The 19,777-nt window shown below is 44.7% G+C and overlaps 1 protein-coding gene across 1 annotated transcript in view; it reads right to left on the bottom strand.

The window, feature by feature from the left end:
- The window catches only part of pcnx2 (pecanex 2), a 31,105-nt gene extending 11,564 nt beyond the window's left edge, over positions 1-19,541 (bottom strand). The window contains exons 1-26 of the mRNA XM_073481240.1: positions 19,123-19,541; positions 16,739-16,941; positions 14,895-15,012; positions 14,750-14,789; positions 12,766-13,292; positions 12,478-12,672; positions 10,978-11,454; positions 10,699-10,876; positions 10,140-10,290; positions 9,900-10,042; positions 9,550-9,628; positions 9,184-9,319; positions 7,687-7,829; positions 6,590-6,743; positions 6,306-6,338; positions 5,182-5,353; positions 4,949-5,059; positions 4,401-4,492; positions 4,045-4,154; positions 3,057-3,165; positions 2,472-2,564; positions 2,226-2,376; positions 1,526-1,667; positions 1,248-1,425; positions 718-826; positions 471-600 (exon numbers count right to left, since the gene is read on the bottom strand). Coding sequence (XP_073337341.1) covers positions 471-600; positions 718-826; positions 1,248-1,425; positions 1,526-1,667; positions 2,226-2,376; positions 2,472-2,564; positions 3,057-3,165; positions 4,045-4,154; positions 4,401-4,492; positions 4,949-5,059; positions 5,182-5,353; positions 6,306-6,338; positions 6,590-6,743; positions 7,687-7,829; positions 9,184-9,319; positions 9,550-9,628; positions 9,900-10,042; positions 10,140-10,290; positions 10,699-10,876; positions 10,978-11,454; positions 12,478-12,672; positions 12,766-13,292; positions 14,750-14,789; positions 14,895-15,012; positions 16,739-16,941; positions 19,123-19,275 — 4,127 coding nt within the window. The 5' untranslated portion in view covers positions 19,276-19,541. The remainder of the gene's footprint in view (positions 1-470; positions 601-717; positions 827-1,247; positions 1,426-1,525; positions 1,668-2,225; positions 2,377-2,471; positions 2,565-3,056; positions 3,166-4,044; positions 4,155-4,400; positions 4,493-4,948; positions 5,060-5,181; positions 5,354-6,305; positions 6,339-6,589; positions 6,744-7,686; positions 7,830-9,183; positions 9,320-9,549; positions 9,629-9,899; positions 10,043-10,139; positions 10,291-10,698; positions 10,877-10,977; positions 11,455-12,477; positions 12,673-12,765; positions 13,293-14,749; positions 14,790-14,894; positions 15,013-16,738; positions 16,942-19,122) is intronic.
- Between the last annotated feature and the right edge of the window lie 236 nt (positions 19,542-19,777).

The following is a 19,777-nucleotide window of genomic DNA, read 5'->3' as shown; positions in this document are numbered from 1 at the left end:
GTCGTCTCAGTTGTTGTTCATTTAATGCTGTCGTGTTGTCTCGGCGTTCACAGTCACAACGTGCAACAACTGCTGCCTGGAAACACCGACACCCGACTCCAGACAACAACCGGCTAAATATAATCGCAGTCTGCTTCATGTCAAATCTCTGAAGTTTGCACAACAAAGCTTGAGGAGTATTTCTGGACTGCTTTCAGTGAGCTGAAGTACAAACAGCCTCACATCAATAAGTCAGAGGGAGCAGAGGGGTTGTGTAAGGGTGAGGAGGAGGAGGAGGAGCTTATTAACAGTATTTAGGATATTTTAATGCTTCCCATTCCAATTCCTTCTATTTAAAGTTCATTACACTTACATTATCATATCATCATTAAAATGTGTCTTTAAATGACAATAATATTGTTTATCACAATTATTTCTGGGACAATGCATCGTCCAACAACAGTCGTAACCGTGACGGGCCTGTCCCTTACTTGTAGTTCCTCTCCCAGAACTTGATGGGCCGTGGATAGGAGGAAATGAAGATGGCGCTGCCCAGGAAGGGAGCCAGCGGTGTGTAGAAGACAGTGGTGAGCAGAGTCTGGAGCAGCAGCATGGCTGAATCTGGACGCAGACACGCGGGTCAAGAAAAGACCAGCAGGTAGTGACGAGCTCTCAATCACACACACAGACACACACACACACACACACGGACACACACAGGTCTTGGGGAAAGGATACGAGGCACGGCAAACGGCTGAGCGAAGGCATGGAAAGCGCTGCCCCAGGCAATCTGCCAGGGAGCGATGTAAACCAGGATGAAATGGAGCTTCAGGAGCAGCTCACGCATCTGAAACAACACACAACCTTTGAAACATTCAGTACATTACATTCCTGCACATCACCGCGAATCACAATAATGTCATATTTCATGTTTTCCTGCGACGTCACACGACCCTCCGTGATGAATAAACTGACCTTTGTGGGTAAAAGTGGAGGTTTTCCACTTGAAGCGATACGATATAAAGGTCAGTCACGAAACATCTGTCTGCCTGTTTCCTGGAGTGTGTGTTGCTGTTTGTCCTCTACCTTTGTTTCTACTGTATCTGTTGGTTTCTGCATCCATTTATCATCGCGTGTGTGAGATAACTGCGTGTCTATCTTTGAGATTATCTTTCTGTCAGGACGCACACAAATGCATTCCCATACGCAGCACATTATCTCAGGTACACATACCGCTCCCAGATGTCATTAAAACCCCGCTCCCTCACCTTGTGGAAGACAATGGACATGATAAAGAAGTCCAGCAGGAAGCTCTCGGAGGCCTGCGGACAGTCGAAGTGGAAAAAGACGAGCGTGAAGAGCAGAGTGAGGAACTGGAAGCTGGGGTCGCAGAATGACGAACGCAGGAGCTTCAGTCCGGCAACAGTCGTCAGGAGAACGTCACAGCTGGAGGCACAGAGGAGAGTTCAGACGACACGCTCACGCCGCAGATAAACAGAAGTGATACGTGCTTGATGTGATGCTGTGTGCTCGCGGCTCCACTCACTGGATTCCCAGCTTCTTGCGGTGACTGAGGGCGAAGCCGTCATTGGTGAGCGCGCTCAGCACGATGGCGGGGTACACCACGTACTTCTCAAAGCACAGGAGCCCCACGTACAGTCGTTCGAACCACATGAGAACAGCGTCCTCTGCAACACAAGTAAGAATAACAAAATAACACAAACAAATGTTTGTTACTTCATCCCAATTCTGACTGATATGTCATAATCCTGCTGACATGACAGCCTCATCCTTTTTACTTCTGCCAAGGACATGATGTTTCTGGCTTTTACATGTTTGCCTGTCCAACAGAAAATCTCGAAAACTACAGAAAAGATTTAAATGAAATGGAAAATTTGTATTTGGGCAAATCAGGGCTTCAAGGGTGCCACTATCTTGGTAAACTAAAATGTGTTATAGGGTGCACCTAAATTATGTGCTGGTGCAGCTAAGAGAAAAGTGTAAAAAGTCAGTCTGGAGCTCTGCAAAATGTTTTTTCATCAGCTGGTGGCAACAGCAACATGATAAATATCAATAACCTGAACGTGGAGGTCATTATTACATCCTAATTTCTCAAATAGCATTTATTTTCTCCTACAGGAATGCTGTTAACATCATGGCCACCTCCGTCAAATCTCTGTCACGATGTAGATCAGTATCCACATGGAGATGACACACTGATCAACAGACAACTCTGGTACACCGACCTCTGGGTTCAAACTGGTGGTACTCCTTGGTCTTGAGGACCGGATGGGAGATCCACAACCAGGGGTGATGCTTCCTCAGCTGGGGGATCAGGTAGTGGGTCACAAACCCCACCGTCCCCGCCAAAGCGTACAGCACGATGGTCACAAAGGGCTGAAAACAAGTCGATACAGTGAAAGAAACACTTGATTACTATCCTGGCAAAAAAAAGTGAAAGTATAGAGATAAGGAACAGTTGACAATCTCACCCTGAGAGACAGGAACACGGTACTCGCTGTGATGGCGAAGGTCAGGATGTAGGCAACAGAGCACACGATCACGTCCGACAGCAGGATCTCCTTCTGCAGGGAACAAGATGGAGGGAGAGCTGCGATCGTTAATAATAATAAGGCCTTCAGTTTTTGGAGATCAAAGACGCAGCTGCTCGAGAAGAGCTTCACAATCCCCGTTAATACTGTAAAAGGCGGCGGAGGCTTTTTCTCTCCGGCGCATAATCCCATGTAATCACAGCCAGTGATCGACAGCAGACATTGTTTAATCATCTGAGTTTGAGACTCTCACATACAGTGTGTATGAATCCCACAACTCAGGTGTTAATGAGTATTGATTTTCTCATGATAAACAGTGTGAGCTGACAGGAGCAGCTAATACTCTGCTGTAGCTCTGGGCTGCTGCGATTCTAAAACAATAAAAGCACAGTTTGATTAAAGCTCAGAGGGATAAAATTAACACAGAAAAAGTGTGTTTATGTTTTCACAGAGCTACATCGTTCAGTGACCCGACCCGTATGAAACATCACATCAGTGTATTCGTATATAATCCTCTCTAGTCACCATGGAGTTCTGCAGTTTCTCAGGCAGCGGGTCTTTACTGTCCGTGTCTTCCTCCTCCTCTTCCTCACTCTCCACCAAAGCGGGCATTATCTTCGACTTGATCAGAGATCTGTAAAAAAAACAAAAAAAAAAACACATGCAGGACGAGAGGATGTTTGTTGTAAACAGAGTTCGTTACTGAGCCCCGAAGCTGCTGAAAGCATGAAAATGGAAGAACTTGAATATTTTAATCAAATAAATGGAAACGCTTTATAACAAGTTCTTAGAAAGAGCACACAACACACGTACCGAGGCTAAGTCCTCCTCGCAGTGACCCGAATTCAATTCCAACCTGAGGCACTTTACTGCAAAACATCCTCTCCAGTGTTTCTCATACATTCATTCAGAAGCGGTGGACCACCACCGTGAGATCATGAGCACCACCGTGAGATAAAGTGGGAAATTGAACATTATAATGTGGATACAAGCATGAGGCCCATTGTCTTTTTTTCTTACCATCCTTTACTGCCTTTATTATCTTAATCTATTTATTGTCCTTTATTCTTTTCACTGCTCTTAATCTTTTATCCACTCTTAATTCCTTTGATTTGATCCTATTTTTGATTTACTTTTGTTTTTTCTCTTTCATTTTCTGTGATTTTGCTTGTGTGGAGGAGGCTGGGCCGAGCCATCAGAGGGGCTTTTAACAGCTTGAATGAAACTACTTGAGCAGGATGAGTAAAAGCAAAAAAATACATATGAATGACATTTTTATTGTGAATAGCATTTTCACTTTATGTCCGCAAATAACAGCTTGAGTTAGATCCACTCAACAGATAATAAAGGACAAATGTTTTCATCTCAAGTAGAGTAAAGCATATACAGTACATCCACCATCTGCCTTCATTTCCCTGAGTTGATACATTCGGCTCTTTTTCCCCATGCATCTCTTTAATCTTTAATGCAAACATACATTCACACACACACACACACACACACTGATACTCACAGTAGTACAGAGGGGTCGCTGCTCTGTCGGCTGAGGTGGTAGGAGAAGACCACCAGGAGGCCACAGAAACCAGAGAACAGAGCTGGAGTGTGCTGCTCATCCCACGGCTCCTGTAACAACACACACACACACACACCGTCATGTGCTTTTAAAACCAGAGGCTGCTGCTTTTAGATCTTCACATTTTAAAAGCCTACTTCCTCCAGCTACAATCTCGGTGCCACTTTTGAAGGATGACTAGCAACTCTTTGTATTTTTGCTGCAGCTCTGCCTGGCTGCCGCGAGCTATTTATAACTTCTTCTCCTTCGATAACCAGGAGGATGGCCGTGAGTACAAAAATCAAAACCTGTTGTACCTTGAGAGCTCCGAAGCAGAACCCGTAGAGCAGCGAGAGAGCGATCAGACTGCGGAGGATGCTGTAGATGGCAGAGATGAGACTCGTAGCAGCTGAGACACACAAATTAAAATGACTGATTACACAATCTTCTGTAAAAGACTTTCCTGCATTTTTTTCTTCTCTGAACTCTTCATAATGGGCTTGAGACGTCACATATTTCCATGCAGCAATCATTTATATCAGAATCTGATGACGGCTCATCAAATCTCTTCAAACCACACCCACAGCGTTCTGACAAAGCAGACTCGCTGCGTTTTTGACCTTTAAACTTTTAATCATTTATACCTCAAGATGTTTTGTATGAATATTTAACGTTATAGAGAAATATATAAGATTTAAAGCCGAGTTTTCAGAGGCTTTTAACATTCAAAACACATAAGAACAGACTGCACACACAGGCATCGAACTAGAGCCATAAATCCACAGATGCATACAGAAATGAGGGTTTACAGTAACAATTAAATTGAACTAGACTAGAGAACTAGATTAGCGTCAGAGTTGCCGACCTGTTCCTCCAAAAAGGTGCATGTCAATCTGCTCCAGCACGTAGATGGTGAAGGTGTTGATCTGAGGGAACAGGCCCACCAGGAAGGTGATCGGGAAGCAGTAGGTAAAACCTGTTAAAGCATCAAACAATAAGACATTTGTTATCTCTCGAGGACACCTTATTGTTTATATAGCAGCTGCCAGACTGTCTGAAACAAAGCTCATGTGTGTCTCCTGGACCGTGTATCCCTACCCACTAGCAGGTCCCGTATGAAGTGCAGCACGTCGTGGCAGGCGATGGTGACTCCGTACAGGGTGGAGACGGGCAGGTCCTTCCTCCTCAGCAGCTGCTCCAGCAGCCAGATCAGAGCGCAGAAGATACAGAAGTAGGCCGCTCTGCTGTAGGCCACCAGCTGGTTGTGACCCTGAAGACACACACACATGAACACGCACAGGTTAGGATGTTCGATAAAACAGAAGAGCTTTAAACACAGCAGTTCAATATCTTATCAATTGGTAGATAACATTTGTACATCATATATAACATATTGACATTTCTATTATATGTGTCATATCACGTTCACATTTCATGTTTATGACCTGACTTTCATATCTGGAGGTGGAGGGGAGGATGGTGGAGTTACAGGTGAGAAAGCTGCGAAGCCAGTGACCTCAGTTCAGGACTGCGTTTCAGCATTTGTAAGTTGGAAACCACTGGACCTTTTTGACGAGGGACCACGTTGTTTGCAACATTTGTAACCAGGACACCATTTTGTATTTTTAAGGAGACCTATGGATCACTTTCAGACGAGATGGTGGCAACAAAAAAATGATATTTTTGACAAGAAGTCAAAAACTGTGTTTGTGGTGACCAAAAGCGGTATTTGAAGCCAAAACATGATCGTTTCCTTCCCATAGTCAAGTTATTTTTGTGCCGAAACCTAACCAGATCCTAAACACAGCGTTGTCACAACATACAATTGAAAACTGAAGCTGAAGAAACCTAAAGTTGCAACATCAAGAAATATTAACTTTCAACAGAAATGTGCATTTATCGATTTATTCTGGGTGTTGCTGTTGTCCTCTGTGGGCACATTTCTGGTGCATCAGTCAAAACACAGCAAAATGAAAACAATGGAAAAGGGAACTGTTCTAAAAATTCATGACGGCATCTGCCAAAAATTGAAAAAATGCATCAGTAAAGAGGAACAGTGGTCACAGGTTGAAACCAGCCAACATGGGCATCGTGGATGTAAAAACTTTCCCCAAATATTGAATTTCATCATGCGACCTACTAAGATTTTTTGAGAAGATTGTTTTGTCTTTGCTCTGTAATATTTCCTCTCAGGCTCAGAAACAAATAAACATTAAACTCACATGTGTTGGTGAAGCTGCATCTGGTTGAACACTCTGAAAAACAAAACCACAGGAGCCATAATTTAATTTGTAGGTAAACATGAAAACAAGTGAAAACAGTACTCAGACTTCTTCAACAGAGAGGAAGTGAGGGGGAGCAAACAGGAACAGACAAGTATGAGGTCAGCTTTACTTTGAAACAACATTAGGTCATCATGATACTTATCCTGACCCCGCACATCAAGTCAAGGTGGTTTTGAGAGTGAAATGGATTTCTTAGACCGTCACAGAAAGTACTTTTTTACCTTCAGTAAGGAATACTGGCAGCTGGCGATGACAAGGCAGAACTGGAAGACCCAGAAGTCTTTGAAGCAGCCGTGGTTAAGAAGCACAAAACCCAGGAAGGAAACCAGGAAGGCCATGAAGACTGCGACTAGATTCTCCAGAACCTCCTGGTTTCTGCACAAAGACATAATCAGGTTAGATTGAGTAGCCTTTAGTTGGTCACAGGACACCCTCGCTCACAACCAGATGTGGTGGAGTCTACCTTTGTGCCTGTTACTGACTATGGAGATGTGTTGGATATGAATGCCTCTGCTCATTGTCTTCACATGCTGGAGACGGACTGAACTTCAACTTCAGAATTTTGTACCGCTGAACAGCTTTAAAACTGTGGTGAGATCAATTAAGTGATTGTTTATTTCCCTCGTAAAAGAGATCTGTGATCTCAATGGGACTAACCTGCTTAAATAAAGGCTCAATAAAAAAAGAAATAAAGGGAAGCTGCAATTTTGTTTTACAGTTTTCAGCGGTGATCCAGACTGACAATCTGCGGGATTCAGTGGAATGTTTCTTTACTTGTAAAGCGACAATAACCATTTAAAATAACAATTTTAAAAAACGTAATGCATTAGAACAACCAAAATTATCTCAAGCCGGTTGAGATAAATATTTAGTATTTAGTCCCTCAGCAGTAAATCCCATTTTTGACATGTTGTCACACTGCACCACAAACTCTGATCTTAAAGCTAACTGACAAAGACACACACGACTGTCCCACACATGAACAAGGGAGCGGGGATGTAACCTCAGGAAGAGCCACAAAAACAATACCACGGGACACAAAATGAGACTCCTGCACAAAACTGATGCTCACTTGCTGTATTAAAAAGAGACAGACATTAAAGCGGCAACAGACGACTATTGTGCATCAACATTTACTTCAAAATGATGCGCTGAAGCAGAAAACTTGTCTATTGCCAGACTGAGGGATCGATTGCTGCTCGACAGACACGATATGAATGCAACTTCAATGTGAGCTACAATGGACTGAATTGAAATGAGACACTCTGAAGACAAAAGGGGAAAAAAAGAGTTTGCAGGCAGGTTCTCTGTGTCTTACCTGTCCAAAAGGGCCAGCAGGGTGAGCCGGTCATATAAAATGTTGATCCACTTCCCGGGATAAAGTTTGAGTTTGTAATAAATCTTCCTGGTCGGTTTCTCCTGAGTGGAAGTCTCTGATGACTCATCCAAAGAGTCCTCCTCCTGACACACACACACACACACACACACACACACACATTAATCGTTTGTACCGGCGTGAATTCAACTGCACTAACACAGGAAACAAAAAAAGAGTCTGTAGGATAATTCAGCCAGGATCATCGCAAGCCCACAGTCACAAGATCTTTTTTCACGATGTGCAACACAAGTCCAAACACACACACACAAAGTGGTGCATTAATGATTCAGCAGAGAGTGTGTGTTGTTTCAGCTTCTACGACCGATCCAGGCAGCTTGTGTCACCTCGCTGGTCTGCATCCAGCAGCCTTGTACACTAATTCAGGACTGATCATTTGCTTCAAACAGCAGTGACTCATATTTTTCTGTCATATAATCTGATTTACCAGGTGGTTGATTATCATTGGCGTCTATTTCTCCAGACTTGTTGATGCAAAACTTTGCAGAGAATTGCAAATTGAAATTATTCAGCTGTATTGACAATGTTGATGGTTATGTATTAATGAAAGGAGACATATCATATCTTTCCTTCAGTGTTTTATTTTAAGGTCTTGAGGTCTAAAAGTTCAAAAGGTCAAAGTCCGCACCAACAGAAGCTCCTCTCTCCCACAGAAAACTGCTCCTGAAACGCCTCATCAGTAGCCCCGCCTTTAATTCCCTGACTTTGTGACTTCACACTATGTCACACATTTGCATAATTTATGCCAAGCGGCTAGTTTGGCACATTGATTTAGCATAGCTGCTTTGTTGTTGTTGTTAGCATTGCTGGTTCAGGCGTGTGTGAGCTGACCAATCAGAGGAGACTGGATATTCAGGAGGGGTCTTAAAGAGACAGGAGCTAAAACAGAGCATTTTAGAAGGAGGGGGTTACGGTTAATGTGAAAAAATTGATGTGTTTTTGAGCATTAAAGCTTGTAAACCTAACCTGAAAATGAGAATAATATGTCTCCTTTAATTAATCCATGCTTTCATTTAATTTTGGTTAAAGGTACCCAGTGGTGTCACACGGAAACAAATGAAGTGTATCCATTTCCATCCTGCTAAACTGACTTTTTGAAGAATCTGAAACCTGCACTGTTTACATCCCTGTTTGCCTGCTAACAGTCTTGTTGGCACATTGCGACTTCTCTTGGCACGCTACCCCCACCAGCTGTCGATCAGTGAAAGCCATCAGGAAGACGGGGTATCATATCACCTGCATGAATGCATGTGCAAAAACCCACAGGGTACCTTTAAATAACCGCTTGACAACCATTTGGAAGACCCCCTGTCTCCATACTTCCATGCATAAGTATAGCTTTACAAACATCCTGCAAATCAGGCTTAATAAATCATTGGCATGCAGAACTAGAAGGAAAAGGTGAAGGCAGACGGACACCTGGAAGATCTCAGGGTGAGTCCTTCGTGGCCGGAGCCTGTGTGCAGGGATGATGCGTCGCTGGAAAGGGCAGTCAGCGTGACCGCCCGCCAGGCCGTCCTGACACTCTGAGTTTGAAGACGTTGACAGCAGGTCACTGAGGACACACACACACATAATACAGGTTAGAGGAGGTTAATATGTGGGATAAACCTGATTACACAGGCAGTGACGGAGAAAGGCGATAAGGTAAAATGGAAGAGAACATGCAGGGCGACAAAGCAGAACAAGGACAAAACGGGAGAAAAGATAACTTGTTACAGGTAAAGGAAGAGATGATGAAGAGGGGGAGTAAAAGGGAGTGAATTAAAGATTTGACAGCCGTACCACATGTTGCCGGTGATGAGCTCAGCTCCGAGCGGCAGGTTGAGAGCTCTCTCTGCATACAGCTTACGAGGCCTGTCTCCTGATGAGACAAACAGACAGTTTCTGTGCAGTAACTGACATCCAGCTGATGGATTTTTTTGAGCCTTTCAGACAGACTGGACTATAACTGAACAGCTTAACATCTTGGAGCAGATCCAGAAAAATGTCATTTAATCTAGCAGCTTTCTGAGCTGTTTCAACAGTGAAGCCATCAACTGCTGGCAGACGCTTCTGCACATTCTGCGTGTGTACGAAAGATCAAAACATTATCAGACCGTCCCGGCACAAATAGATTCCTCAATCTTGCTTACTGTGTACAGTATGGAAGGTGTAGGCTTCTTCTTTGTTGGTGGCTTCTGGTCTGCAGATGACCTGCAGCATGGAGCTCTCTGACTGAGAGGTTTGAGAGGGAAGCGAGTCGTAGTCTGGATCCTTCTCTCTGTCCGTCTGTGGACTGCAGACAGGAAACACAAATCATCAGGATGCTAGGTGCTCGGATATAAAAGGGTGTATATTTTTATTGCAGCATGTGAGTGTTGAGGCATGTGTACCTGTCAGGGGAGACTATTGGGATTTGTGTGGGTGGTAGAGCCTGCAGTGTGTCAGTAGGCAGACTGGTGGGTGGTTTGGGTCTCTCTGGTTTTTTGTCTGTGCTGGTGTCTGTTATCGTCTCGTCTTGTCTGGAAGTCGCACTCAGATTTTCTGCAAAAAGATTAAATGGACGAAGAAGAAGAAGAAGAAGAAGAAGAAGATGAAGAAGAAGAAAACCTCAGTTGTGCATAAACTACCGGCTGTGAAAAATTATCGGTTAATATAAAAAGTGAAATTATCGGTTGTCGGTATCGGCTATGAGCAGCAGGTAATTATAAGTAGCAGCTGAAAAAAATCCATATCGTGCATCTCCAATCATAAAGTATCTGGACTGGTATAGTATTAGTGCGGAGCACATTATACTGGATGGGACCAGGCTACCAGAGCAACTGTAGGAATTTATTGCAGCTCATAAACCAGTGCTGACATTGCACTCGTGTATGCACTCTGGTATAAAGATCTGCTTTAACTCTGACCCTATAAAACGTGCAGATAAAGGACCCTCTTGCTGAGATTCACCTTCTTCTGCAGCTCCCACGTCCTCTCTGCGTTCTGGCCTCTCGTCTTCCTGTGTGCTGGCGCCTGCCGCTCTGGTACTGAGGGACCCCAACAAGGAAACAAACTCCAAGAAGTTGGATTCGTTGGGGATCTGGCCCTCCTTCGCTTCCAGATCTGACTTGGACGTGGTCATGGTGGTCTGATGAAGAGACAAATCTTTGTATGTATGCTTGAACAGATGGATGGAGCTAACTAGAGTAAACATACAGAAATAGAAACAGAGCTAGACTGCCAACATACTGTGTTATGAGAGCGGTCTGAAAGCAGCACGGCATCTTTCCCGCTGTCCATGCTCAGCCCGCGGATGTGAGTCCTTCCCCCGGGCCCGTAGCGGCCCAAAGCTGGCGGCAGACGAAGGAAACCTTGTGAATCCACGTTAGCATCCAGAGGATCCGTGTCATCGGGATGGGAGTGAACGTCGATACCTGATGAGCTGTTATCATTAGTCAGCTGCGGGCTCGGTGTGCTGTCATTAGTCAGCTGCACACCAGCGTGTTTCAGGTCCGGATCTGGACAGTCCATTGTGGTGAACTCAGAGCTGATCGTTTCTCTGCACAGGTGAAACTCTTCACTTTGGCTCGTTGTCTGTTTCAGCGTGGGGTCGTCCTCTGAGCCGGTCGTTTCTTCTCCCTCTTCCACCTCCTGCTTCTCCTCCTCGGGGGAGTCGAAGGTGATGACGGGGATCTTGATGTGACACTCTCCTGCGTCCTTCTGAGCCTTGAAAGACACACAAAAACATGTCACTCACACACACACACACACACTGTATTCTCAAAATATTAAATACACAATATGACATTTCTGCCGCTGTCAATCAAAACAAGACATTTTGTAGTGTGTTGTGACAGGAGGGCCTGACGGACTCAGGTGCAGAGCCAGACCTTCTGGAGGAATAATAAAGGAATCTACCCTGATCTGGAGCTGGTTCCCGACGGAATGAGAGCTCAGAGATTACTTTTTAACTTTTGGGATTAAAAGGTGGGTTCATCTTCACGACCGTGGATAGGAAATGTACTTTACTTCATGAACGTAACGTTACAGAGAGGAGAGGGGAGAAAAAGGAGAGAGAACCAGAGTTCTGGTGAGTGCTGAGTTCACTGAGGCTTGACTTGAATTCAAACACACCCTTGGTGCATGTCGTGGCTTGCTACCTTACTGCTACTCGTGTGAGTAACGCAAGTCAAAAACTGGCTTCGCTGGTGGTCAACACACTATTAAACAACTACAACTAGATTCTCATTTTAGACTCAATACTACAGTGTAGGTCTGCAAGTGGTCTCATGAAGACTTGGTGCAGAGTATGTTTGGCCTTCGTGGCATCCGTGTCAATGGGTGAATCCCAAATTCCCACCACATGTGTACATTTAATCCCCTCGCAGCCTCGGTGTAATGATGTAAAACACCCATAACAGAAAATACAGATAATTTTCCCAGCCTATTAAACCCCACTGACCTGCTGGAGGATCGGTCATTTCAAACTAAAGCTGCCAGACACTGTTAAAAACCCCACAGAAATGTTTTAGATCCAGAAGTTTCCAAAGATATACGTAGAATCTAAAAAGAAGACATCTGGAACATTGGACGGTTCAGACATAAAAACATAACACAACAATATTTGACTCAATGTATAAATCATATAGCTTCAATAAAGAGCTGAAATAAGCTGATACAGAACAAATATGTGATGCTACCAGATGGTGATTTTAACAGCCCTAAATGGAAGTCCAACATGGTTCTTACCTGAGCGTTCTCCAGGAGGCTCTGCTTGACGCTCTCCTCCAGCTGAGCAGCAGTCTGAGGGTCACAGCTCATGGTGATGATGATCTTGACTGTGTCGCTATCGTCCAGGCGAGCCACCACGGGCCCGGGGCCAGAGTTGTCTACCAGAACCACTTCGATCTCATCAGAACAGTACGTCTCCTCCACTGGCTCAACCTGAGAGGCAGCACGAGAGACAGACAGAGTTCTACCCACGATGGACAAAATGATCACAGCGATTAATCCTGTTTCTATATCAGCGAGTCCTACCTGTGCAGGAGGATCTGGGATGTCGATTAAATCCTCCTGGTGCTCCTGAGGAGTCTCCAGTGAGTTGTTATTGGCATCTGGCGTCTCTTTTTGCTCCTCGCTCTCCTCCTCGCTCTCGTCTTCACTTCCCTTCGACGGCGGCAGACCTTCATCAGCTGTTTCCCCGTCTTCAGCCTCCTTATCCTCACAGTCTTCCTCCTCCTCTATTCTGTCCCGCTCTGAGTCTTTATCTGTCGTCCGTTCCTGCTCCGATTGCTCTCTGTCAGTCCCCGTTACAGAGCTCTGAGCGTCCGCTCCTTCTTTCACAGCAGCAGTTTCAATTATTTCAGCGTCCATTTTCCCCGTCCCACTGGCAGATCCAGGCCGCATCTCTTCTCTTTCAGCTCGGGACGGGGGCCTCTGCTGGGCCTGCAGCAGGGGGGCGGCCTGGTCTGGATTGGGGCTGGAGAGGTCATCTGGGGAAGGCTCTGGGCTTGGTTGCAGGCCTTCCTCCACAGGCCTCTCGTCTGCAGCACTCTCACCCTGTCCTGGAATGAAACAAAATCCAATTTGTTGATTTAAAATGTAAAATTAATAAAAAAATGCTCCGATCCTAAAAATCATGCCAGGGAAATTCAATTGTTTCTTATTCAGCTGCAGTGTTTATATCCCTTTTTTCAATGTGCTGACTTTGTTCTGACTAATCACCATTAGGTCACACATTTACTGGAAGCCGTCAGCTGGTCTTGTTGGCTGGCTGCTAGTCCTGCGCTTGTCTGGGCTTATTTACAACAATGATGTGTTTGCAGAAAAGGAAGTTGTCAGTCGACATTGTCTAAGGAGCCATCGAGTGCATTAGGGGAAGAGGAACACAGTTGGCTTCCAGCTCACGACTGATTCTGACAATAAACTGCACATAACTCTTCTTCCCCCAAATCACAAACAAGGCCTCAGTAACTACAGATTCAATGATGAACTGTGCTTAAACACTGTGCTGCAGCTGACAGTCTTTTACATCCTGTTTTCTATCACTTAGTCAAATTGCCATTTTTAGCATTCCACAGAATCACCAGGAAGTCACACCACTCGACAGAAACTGCTTCATGTACAGTTAATTTCTTTCACCTTGGTGCACGGCTGAAGGAAATGTTACAGAGAATATCAGCCGTCAAACTGACTGAACAAATGTCAATAAAAGATTAGACTTTTGAAGGACGGCAGCAAAATGTAATCCAATGTTTGAAATACAAATGTTGGTGATTCTCCCACAGTTGTTGATCAGACAAATATTAATATAGTCTCTAATTTCAACCTCTCTGGCCTGGCACTTATGTTTTTATATCTGAGGTCATAATCTGATCTGGAACCAGATCCTTCACTAATCAACCCTAGCTATTCTGAATCAATGGTGAACCTAAACTCACTGTTGACAACATCAACGCTCACATATTGCAAGAAAACTACTGTATCAAGCTTAAGACTATTAATAACCTACACTTAGAGAGGATTTTGTATGCTTTAAAATAACAAGCTCTCTCAATCTGATCCCCTCGAAGCTTGTGATTAGAATTAATTTCCCATCTTTGTTATATTTTAGTGATATAACAGCTCTCTCCTATTTTCTTTACATATATGCTTCTATAACAGATCCCTGGGCTTTATATTTGGTAACCTTTGCATTCCTTTAGGGGTCATTTTAACTGATAACAATGATAATGAACATGTATTTTCTGGTTATCGTTATCGAGAACATCTCATCCAGTTGCAACCCTAAATAGAGCTGGTCGTTTGGTGATGTCTATTTTAAGTCTGACTGTTAGATCAAAGTCTATCTTTGTTAAACTGGAAACAAATTAGATGACTCACAATGTTTTCCTACTCATCAACTATCAGTGACACCTCGTGCATCTGCATTTGTTATGTTTCTCTGCTCACTTATCCACATTTTTCCTTCACTAGTCACCCATCTGCATCTCAATCAAACCCAGAGAAAGATAAGAATCACCTTCCACTGTCTTCACCGCCTCGTCTGACTTCGAGCAGTCCTGCATGGAAGAGAATTCAGAGACACGTGGTTAAAATTAGGACATAATGTAGGTCGACACTGTGCTTTCACGTTGGCGGGTGTCCAGCTTTTTATTTTGACTCACCACCCCAATCAGTCCTGGGTCGGTTTCAGTCTGTTTCACTGTCACCTGGATCACCGGACTGGGGCGCTTCCGTGCCAGCATCATCATGGCAACACTGTCGGGAACTGTGCTACTCTTCCTATTGGACAAAGAGACGAGAGAGGAGAAATTTAATGATAAGGAGACAGAGAGACAGAGAGAGAGAGAGATGGGGAGATTATGGAAGCCCATACATCGCTTCGAATCACAATCACTTTCGGAGGAAATCATCCGACATTCATGCCCAGCCTCACATGTTTTGACACTGAAATAAGCTGATTTACAAAGATGAAGAAGCGCTAAAAATAACTGTGTCTGGACTTGCTATTTCATCTCCCCACAAGCACTTCAAAGATTATGAAGAAATTATAAGAGAAAACATGATACAGGGAACAGGAAGTGATGAGTTTTCTCTGTCTGTGCAGATCAACAGTATTGGAGCGGAGTGCACTGACCTCCCTTCATTAGCTGAACTGGCAGTGCAGTCATGAGTTTTTGAAATGAACTGGGAAGAGTCTGTATCCCTCTGTGACACACTTGATCAAGAAACTAATGAGATCTCAGAGAAACAGAAGACTGAGGAAAAATAAACACATACAGAGAGCGAAGGAGGAGGCTAAAAATGGTCATAACGAGCGGATGTCAAGCATGATAAGACACTCAGTTATACTTAGTACAGCTAGTAAAAGGAGGTCTCAGGCCTGAATGTACAGTTTCATGTTGATAATTGAGTTGTATCATTAGGGATTTAATCCCTTTGGCCTAGATTGTGTAATGACTAACCTGGCAGGGGAGCAGCTTGAGCTACAAGGAGCAAAACTCCCTGTTTGTTGAATGCAAAGGTTCATTTATCTGTCATGTGCTGAGCACTTAGAAAGAGAAGGTGTGACTGCCAATCCACGCTGTCTAGGGGTCTATTTGTAAGGAAGTCCAACATCAAATTGCTGAGTGTTGTACTCAGGCCCAGAGTATCATGTTTTCCATCAGCTTCATGGGTGAGATTGCATTTAATGCTGAGCTGAAATCAACAAAAGGCATTCTGATGTAGCTGATATTATTCTCAATGTTTGGGAAGACTGAGTAGAAGGCAGTGGATGTGGCGTTCTCTGTGGATCTGTTGGTTCTGAATGCATACTGACGAGGGTCCAGGCTGGCATACCACGGGCGTTGCAGCTATCACTTTTTAAAATGAATAGATTAGTCCTCCCCACTTTTACCATGCTAAAAAATTGGTCCATCCATAGCTCTGTCAATAGACGCCTGAATACCAGGCAACTGAGTTAAGGTGGGTCACACACTGTCACCACCAAAAGCCTTGATTAGAGAGAGTATACCGGGTAAGATGGTGAATGAGACTAAAACAGAGGGAGAAAATGAACGGGATGAAATCAAGAGGTAAAAAAATAACAAGTGAAGTAAACAGAAGAGTAGATGAGGGGTATCAAGGCAGGGAGAAGCTCCAGCTGTAAGCTATATCTATTTTTTATTATCATCTTTGAATCTTTTATCTGTCACTGCAGTGCCACCATTACACGAGCTGATACAACCAAATGCTGACATCTCGACAACGTCTTCCCAACTAGCAAACACTCCCCATATTACGCATTTCCAACCCAACCATTATGTCTAATCTCTGGCCATCATCTGCAAGACGTATGTGTGCTATCTGGGATGATATACGGCGCTGTGTATCTCTCTGCATGGCGTCTAATGCACTCACAACGCTGAGACCTCATCTGTAGTCTTGGGCAGGAACTTTTTAGCTACTGCACATTAATCCAATTGACTGTAGTTTCAGGATTATAAGTGTGTCCGTGGGGGTTCACCTGATGCTGGCTGGCAGGCAGGAGTCTGAGGCATTACTTTTCTTCTCTGGCGCCTTGCTGAGGTCAGAGAGGCTGCTGCGGACCACCGCCTCGCCCTCGTCAAACATCAGGTGCAGCCGATAGTTGGCCAGCTTGATGAGGATGAAGAAGACGGTGATGGAGGTGCAGTAGATGCTCAAAGCCATGGTGGTAGGGGGCAGGGCCTGTGGAGAGAAGAAGCAGAGCGTCACAATGTATTAATATGTCCAGAGTCTCAGAACAGTTTGATTTAATGCATCATTCTGTAGCAGCCAGAGAAGCACCAACTATCTTCTGTAATCTTATTGCATTTAGATTAAATTCTGCAAAATGTAAATCTTATTTTGGTCACACAGCCAGCACTGTTCCCCGAGTGAATTACAGGCTCATTGAACCATGAGGTCTAATTTTATTAACAGGTGGAATCATGAAGTTTATTGATCCTCAGGGGACGAACGGCCCACAGCAAAGAACAGGAAGATTAATGACAAAGCATCTGCATCATGCAGATACATGAGTCATACTGGTCTGGAGAGAGATCTTGAACATTCATTAATATCTGCAGGTACACAGTCACAGTACAAATCTAGAGCCAGGTGTCATTGTTGCTGTAACTTGATTGTTCACCAACTGTCTGTCATCGTTTCGCTTCCTGCTGTGTGTTGTGTGCGACCTTCAGATAAAATGCTAATAAACCTGAAATTTGAAACATCTCTCCCCGAAAGCTGGTGTTGTTTTTGCAGGGGGAGCGGTGGGTGTTTCCAAACAGTCTGTGAAAACTGTCTGCTACAACATTTTAATATAGCTTCAGTGGCAACGCTCTCAAACGTCCGAGCTGTCACTCTCACGGCACAATCTGTTACCTTACTAACTCTCACTCCTGGATGGTTAATTTAGTTAATTCTGATCACACAGCACACACACAATTAGCCCTGGTTTGTGGAGCAATCACATAACCATAATCTGCGATATATTAGGTCTAATCTGGATTAAACTGGTTGGTGTACTGTGACCACAAAAGCTTGTACTGGAGACTGTCTGTGTTAAAGAATACAGTAGATGTGGAGGAAGAACAACCCGGCATTCAGCAGGATGGTGGCATGAAGAAAGGGAAGAATCATAGGTCAAACACCTTGACCTTAGCTATGATGAAGTGCCCGTGAAGTCTTGTACTTCCTGAACAGCCAATACTTAAAGGATAGGTTCACCCCAAAAATGAAAAATTAAACAAAGTCTCATAGTCCACACATTTCTCGAGCAGAACAGCAGAACAGCATTGCAGCATTCTTATGAACAACTGAAGCAGATGGGGACTTGTTTTAAAACGTGAGAAAACAACCCCCCCCCCCAAAAAAATGGCTCCATTCAGCTCATCGGGCATAATTCAAGTCTCCAGAAGACCTGAGATCCAATACAATATTTTCCGGCTCAACGCACGGTAGTTACTCTTGTACCCAATGCATGACTGGGTGTGTGCTAATGCTATTAGCTTAGCAGCTACACTGAAGATTTCGGCTTAAAAAAGGGTGGACATAACGTCTTTTCAAGTCAATTTGGGATCCTTTGCCTCCAGAGACTTGGATTACACCGAACGAGCTGTACGGAGCAATTTTATTCGATTTTTTTTATTGTTTTTTCCCGTTTTAAAACAAGTCCCCATCTACTTCAGTCGTTTATGAGAATGCTGCAACGCCGTTTTGCTGCAAAGCTCCATAAATGTCTTACGGACTACGAAACCTCACTCGACCTTCCATCGAGTGTGTAGATAGTGATTGAATGTTCATTTTTGGGTGAACTTATCCTTTAAGCGCTGGCTGTTCAGGAAGTAGGAGACTCCATGGACTCTTCATCATAGCTGAGGTCAAGGTGTTTGACCTATAAGCAGCCAACGCTTCCCTTTATTCATGCCACCACCCTGCTGAATGACTGTACTGTATCTTCCTCCACTTTTATTCAATTTCAAGGGGGAAAAAGGCTGTAACATCCCATGTGAAAGTCCCACAGTCAGGATATAACCGCAGCCTTTTGTTGCACCTATCTCAAAGGCCATGACATGGAAATGTGCGTGAGCCACAGCTTCACGCCTCCTGACTCAGGAGCAGCCATGCGTTCCGTCACCGCATGCGAGGAAAAAAACATACTGCGACAGTGCTGTTTTCTCTTTCCAGCCGAGGATTTCTCTCAGCAGCATGTTGCAGCAGGATGTTGCAGAGCCACGGCGTGTTTTTTTTTTTTTTTTATCCGAGAGAGGATGAAAGGGCGCATGACACAAAAGCGTTTCCCTGTAGGTGCCGTGAACACCTCACACCCCCTCCGCGGCCTTGAACGTCATGTTCCCTCACAATAAAAAAAACAAAAAAACTCACCAGATGGAGAGACAGGGGCAACATCAGGAGAAATATCCACAGATAGAGGTGGCACGAGTTGTTGAATTTGTTCTGGTCCGGGTCGTGGTACCAGCCCCCGGTCAGAGATGCCCAGACTCCCTGACGCAGGGTCTGCACGACCTGGGAGCCCATCTCTCCTCCGCTCTCCTCCTCCTCTCCGCTCAGGTTGGACGGACGGATGGTGCTGCTGCTGCTGCTGCTGCTGCTGCTGCTAGGCTACAATGAAATGATCTCCTCTTAATGCATGCTACCGTCGCTACGCCTCCATGTTGGGGCGATACAGCACGTCTCCTGAGCCTTCTCTCTCATGCCTCATCGGTCGTCCTCGGTGTCGTCCTCTCGGCTGCCTGTTCCCATCCCAATGTCGACGCGTCCATCGCTGCTTCTGCTGCTTCTGCTGCTGCTGCTGCTGCCGCCGCGGTCCTCATCTTGTCCTGTTCGTCTCTCTCCTTCTCCCTCTCCTCCTCTCTAGCTGCCTGTACAGATGCGCAGCTCTGACCGCCTCCCCTCCTCCTCTCTGCCTCCCCTCCCTCTCCATCCTCTCCTCTTATATGATTCCCACCTTCAGTGTTTTGCAGGAAAAATCAGTCCCTAAGCCACATTGTGCAGAGTATGTAGCCTTTGTGTACAGTTT

The sequence above is a fragment of the Pagrus major genome, chromosome 15, assembly GCF_040436345.1.
Source record: "Pagrus major chromosome 15, Pma_NU_1.0".
Classification (NCBI taxonomy): domain Eukaryota; kingdom Metazoa; phylum Chordata; class Actinopteri; order Spariformes; family Sparidae; genus Pagrus; species Pagrus major.
Note: the sequence above shows the minus strand (reverse complement) of the source record. Positions and strands in the feature narration are given on the sequence as shown.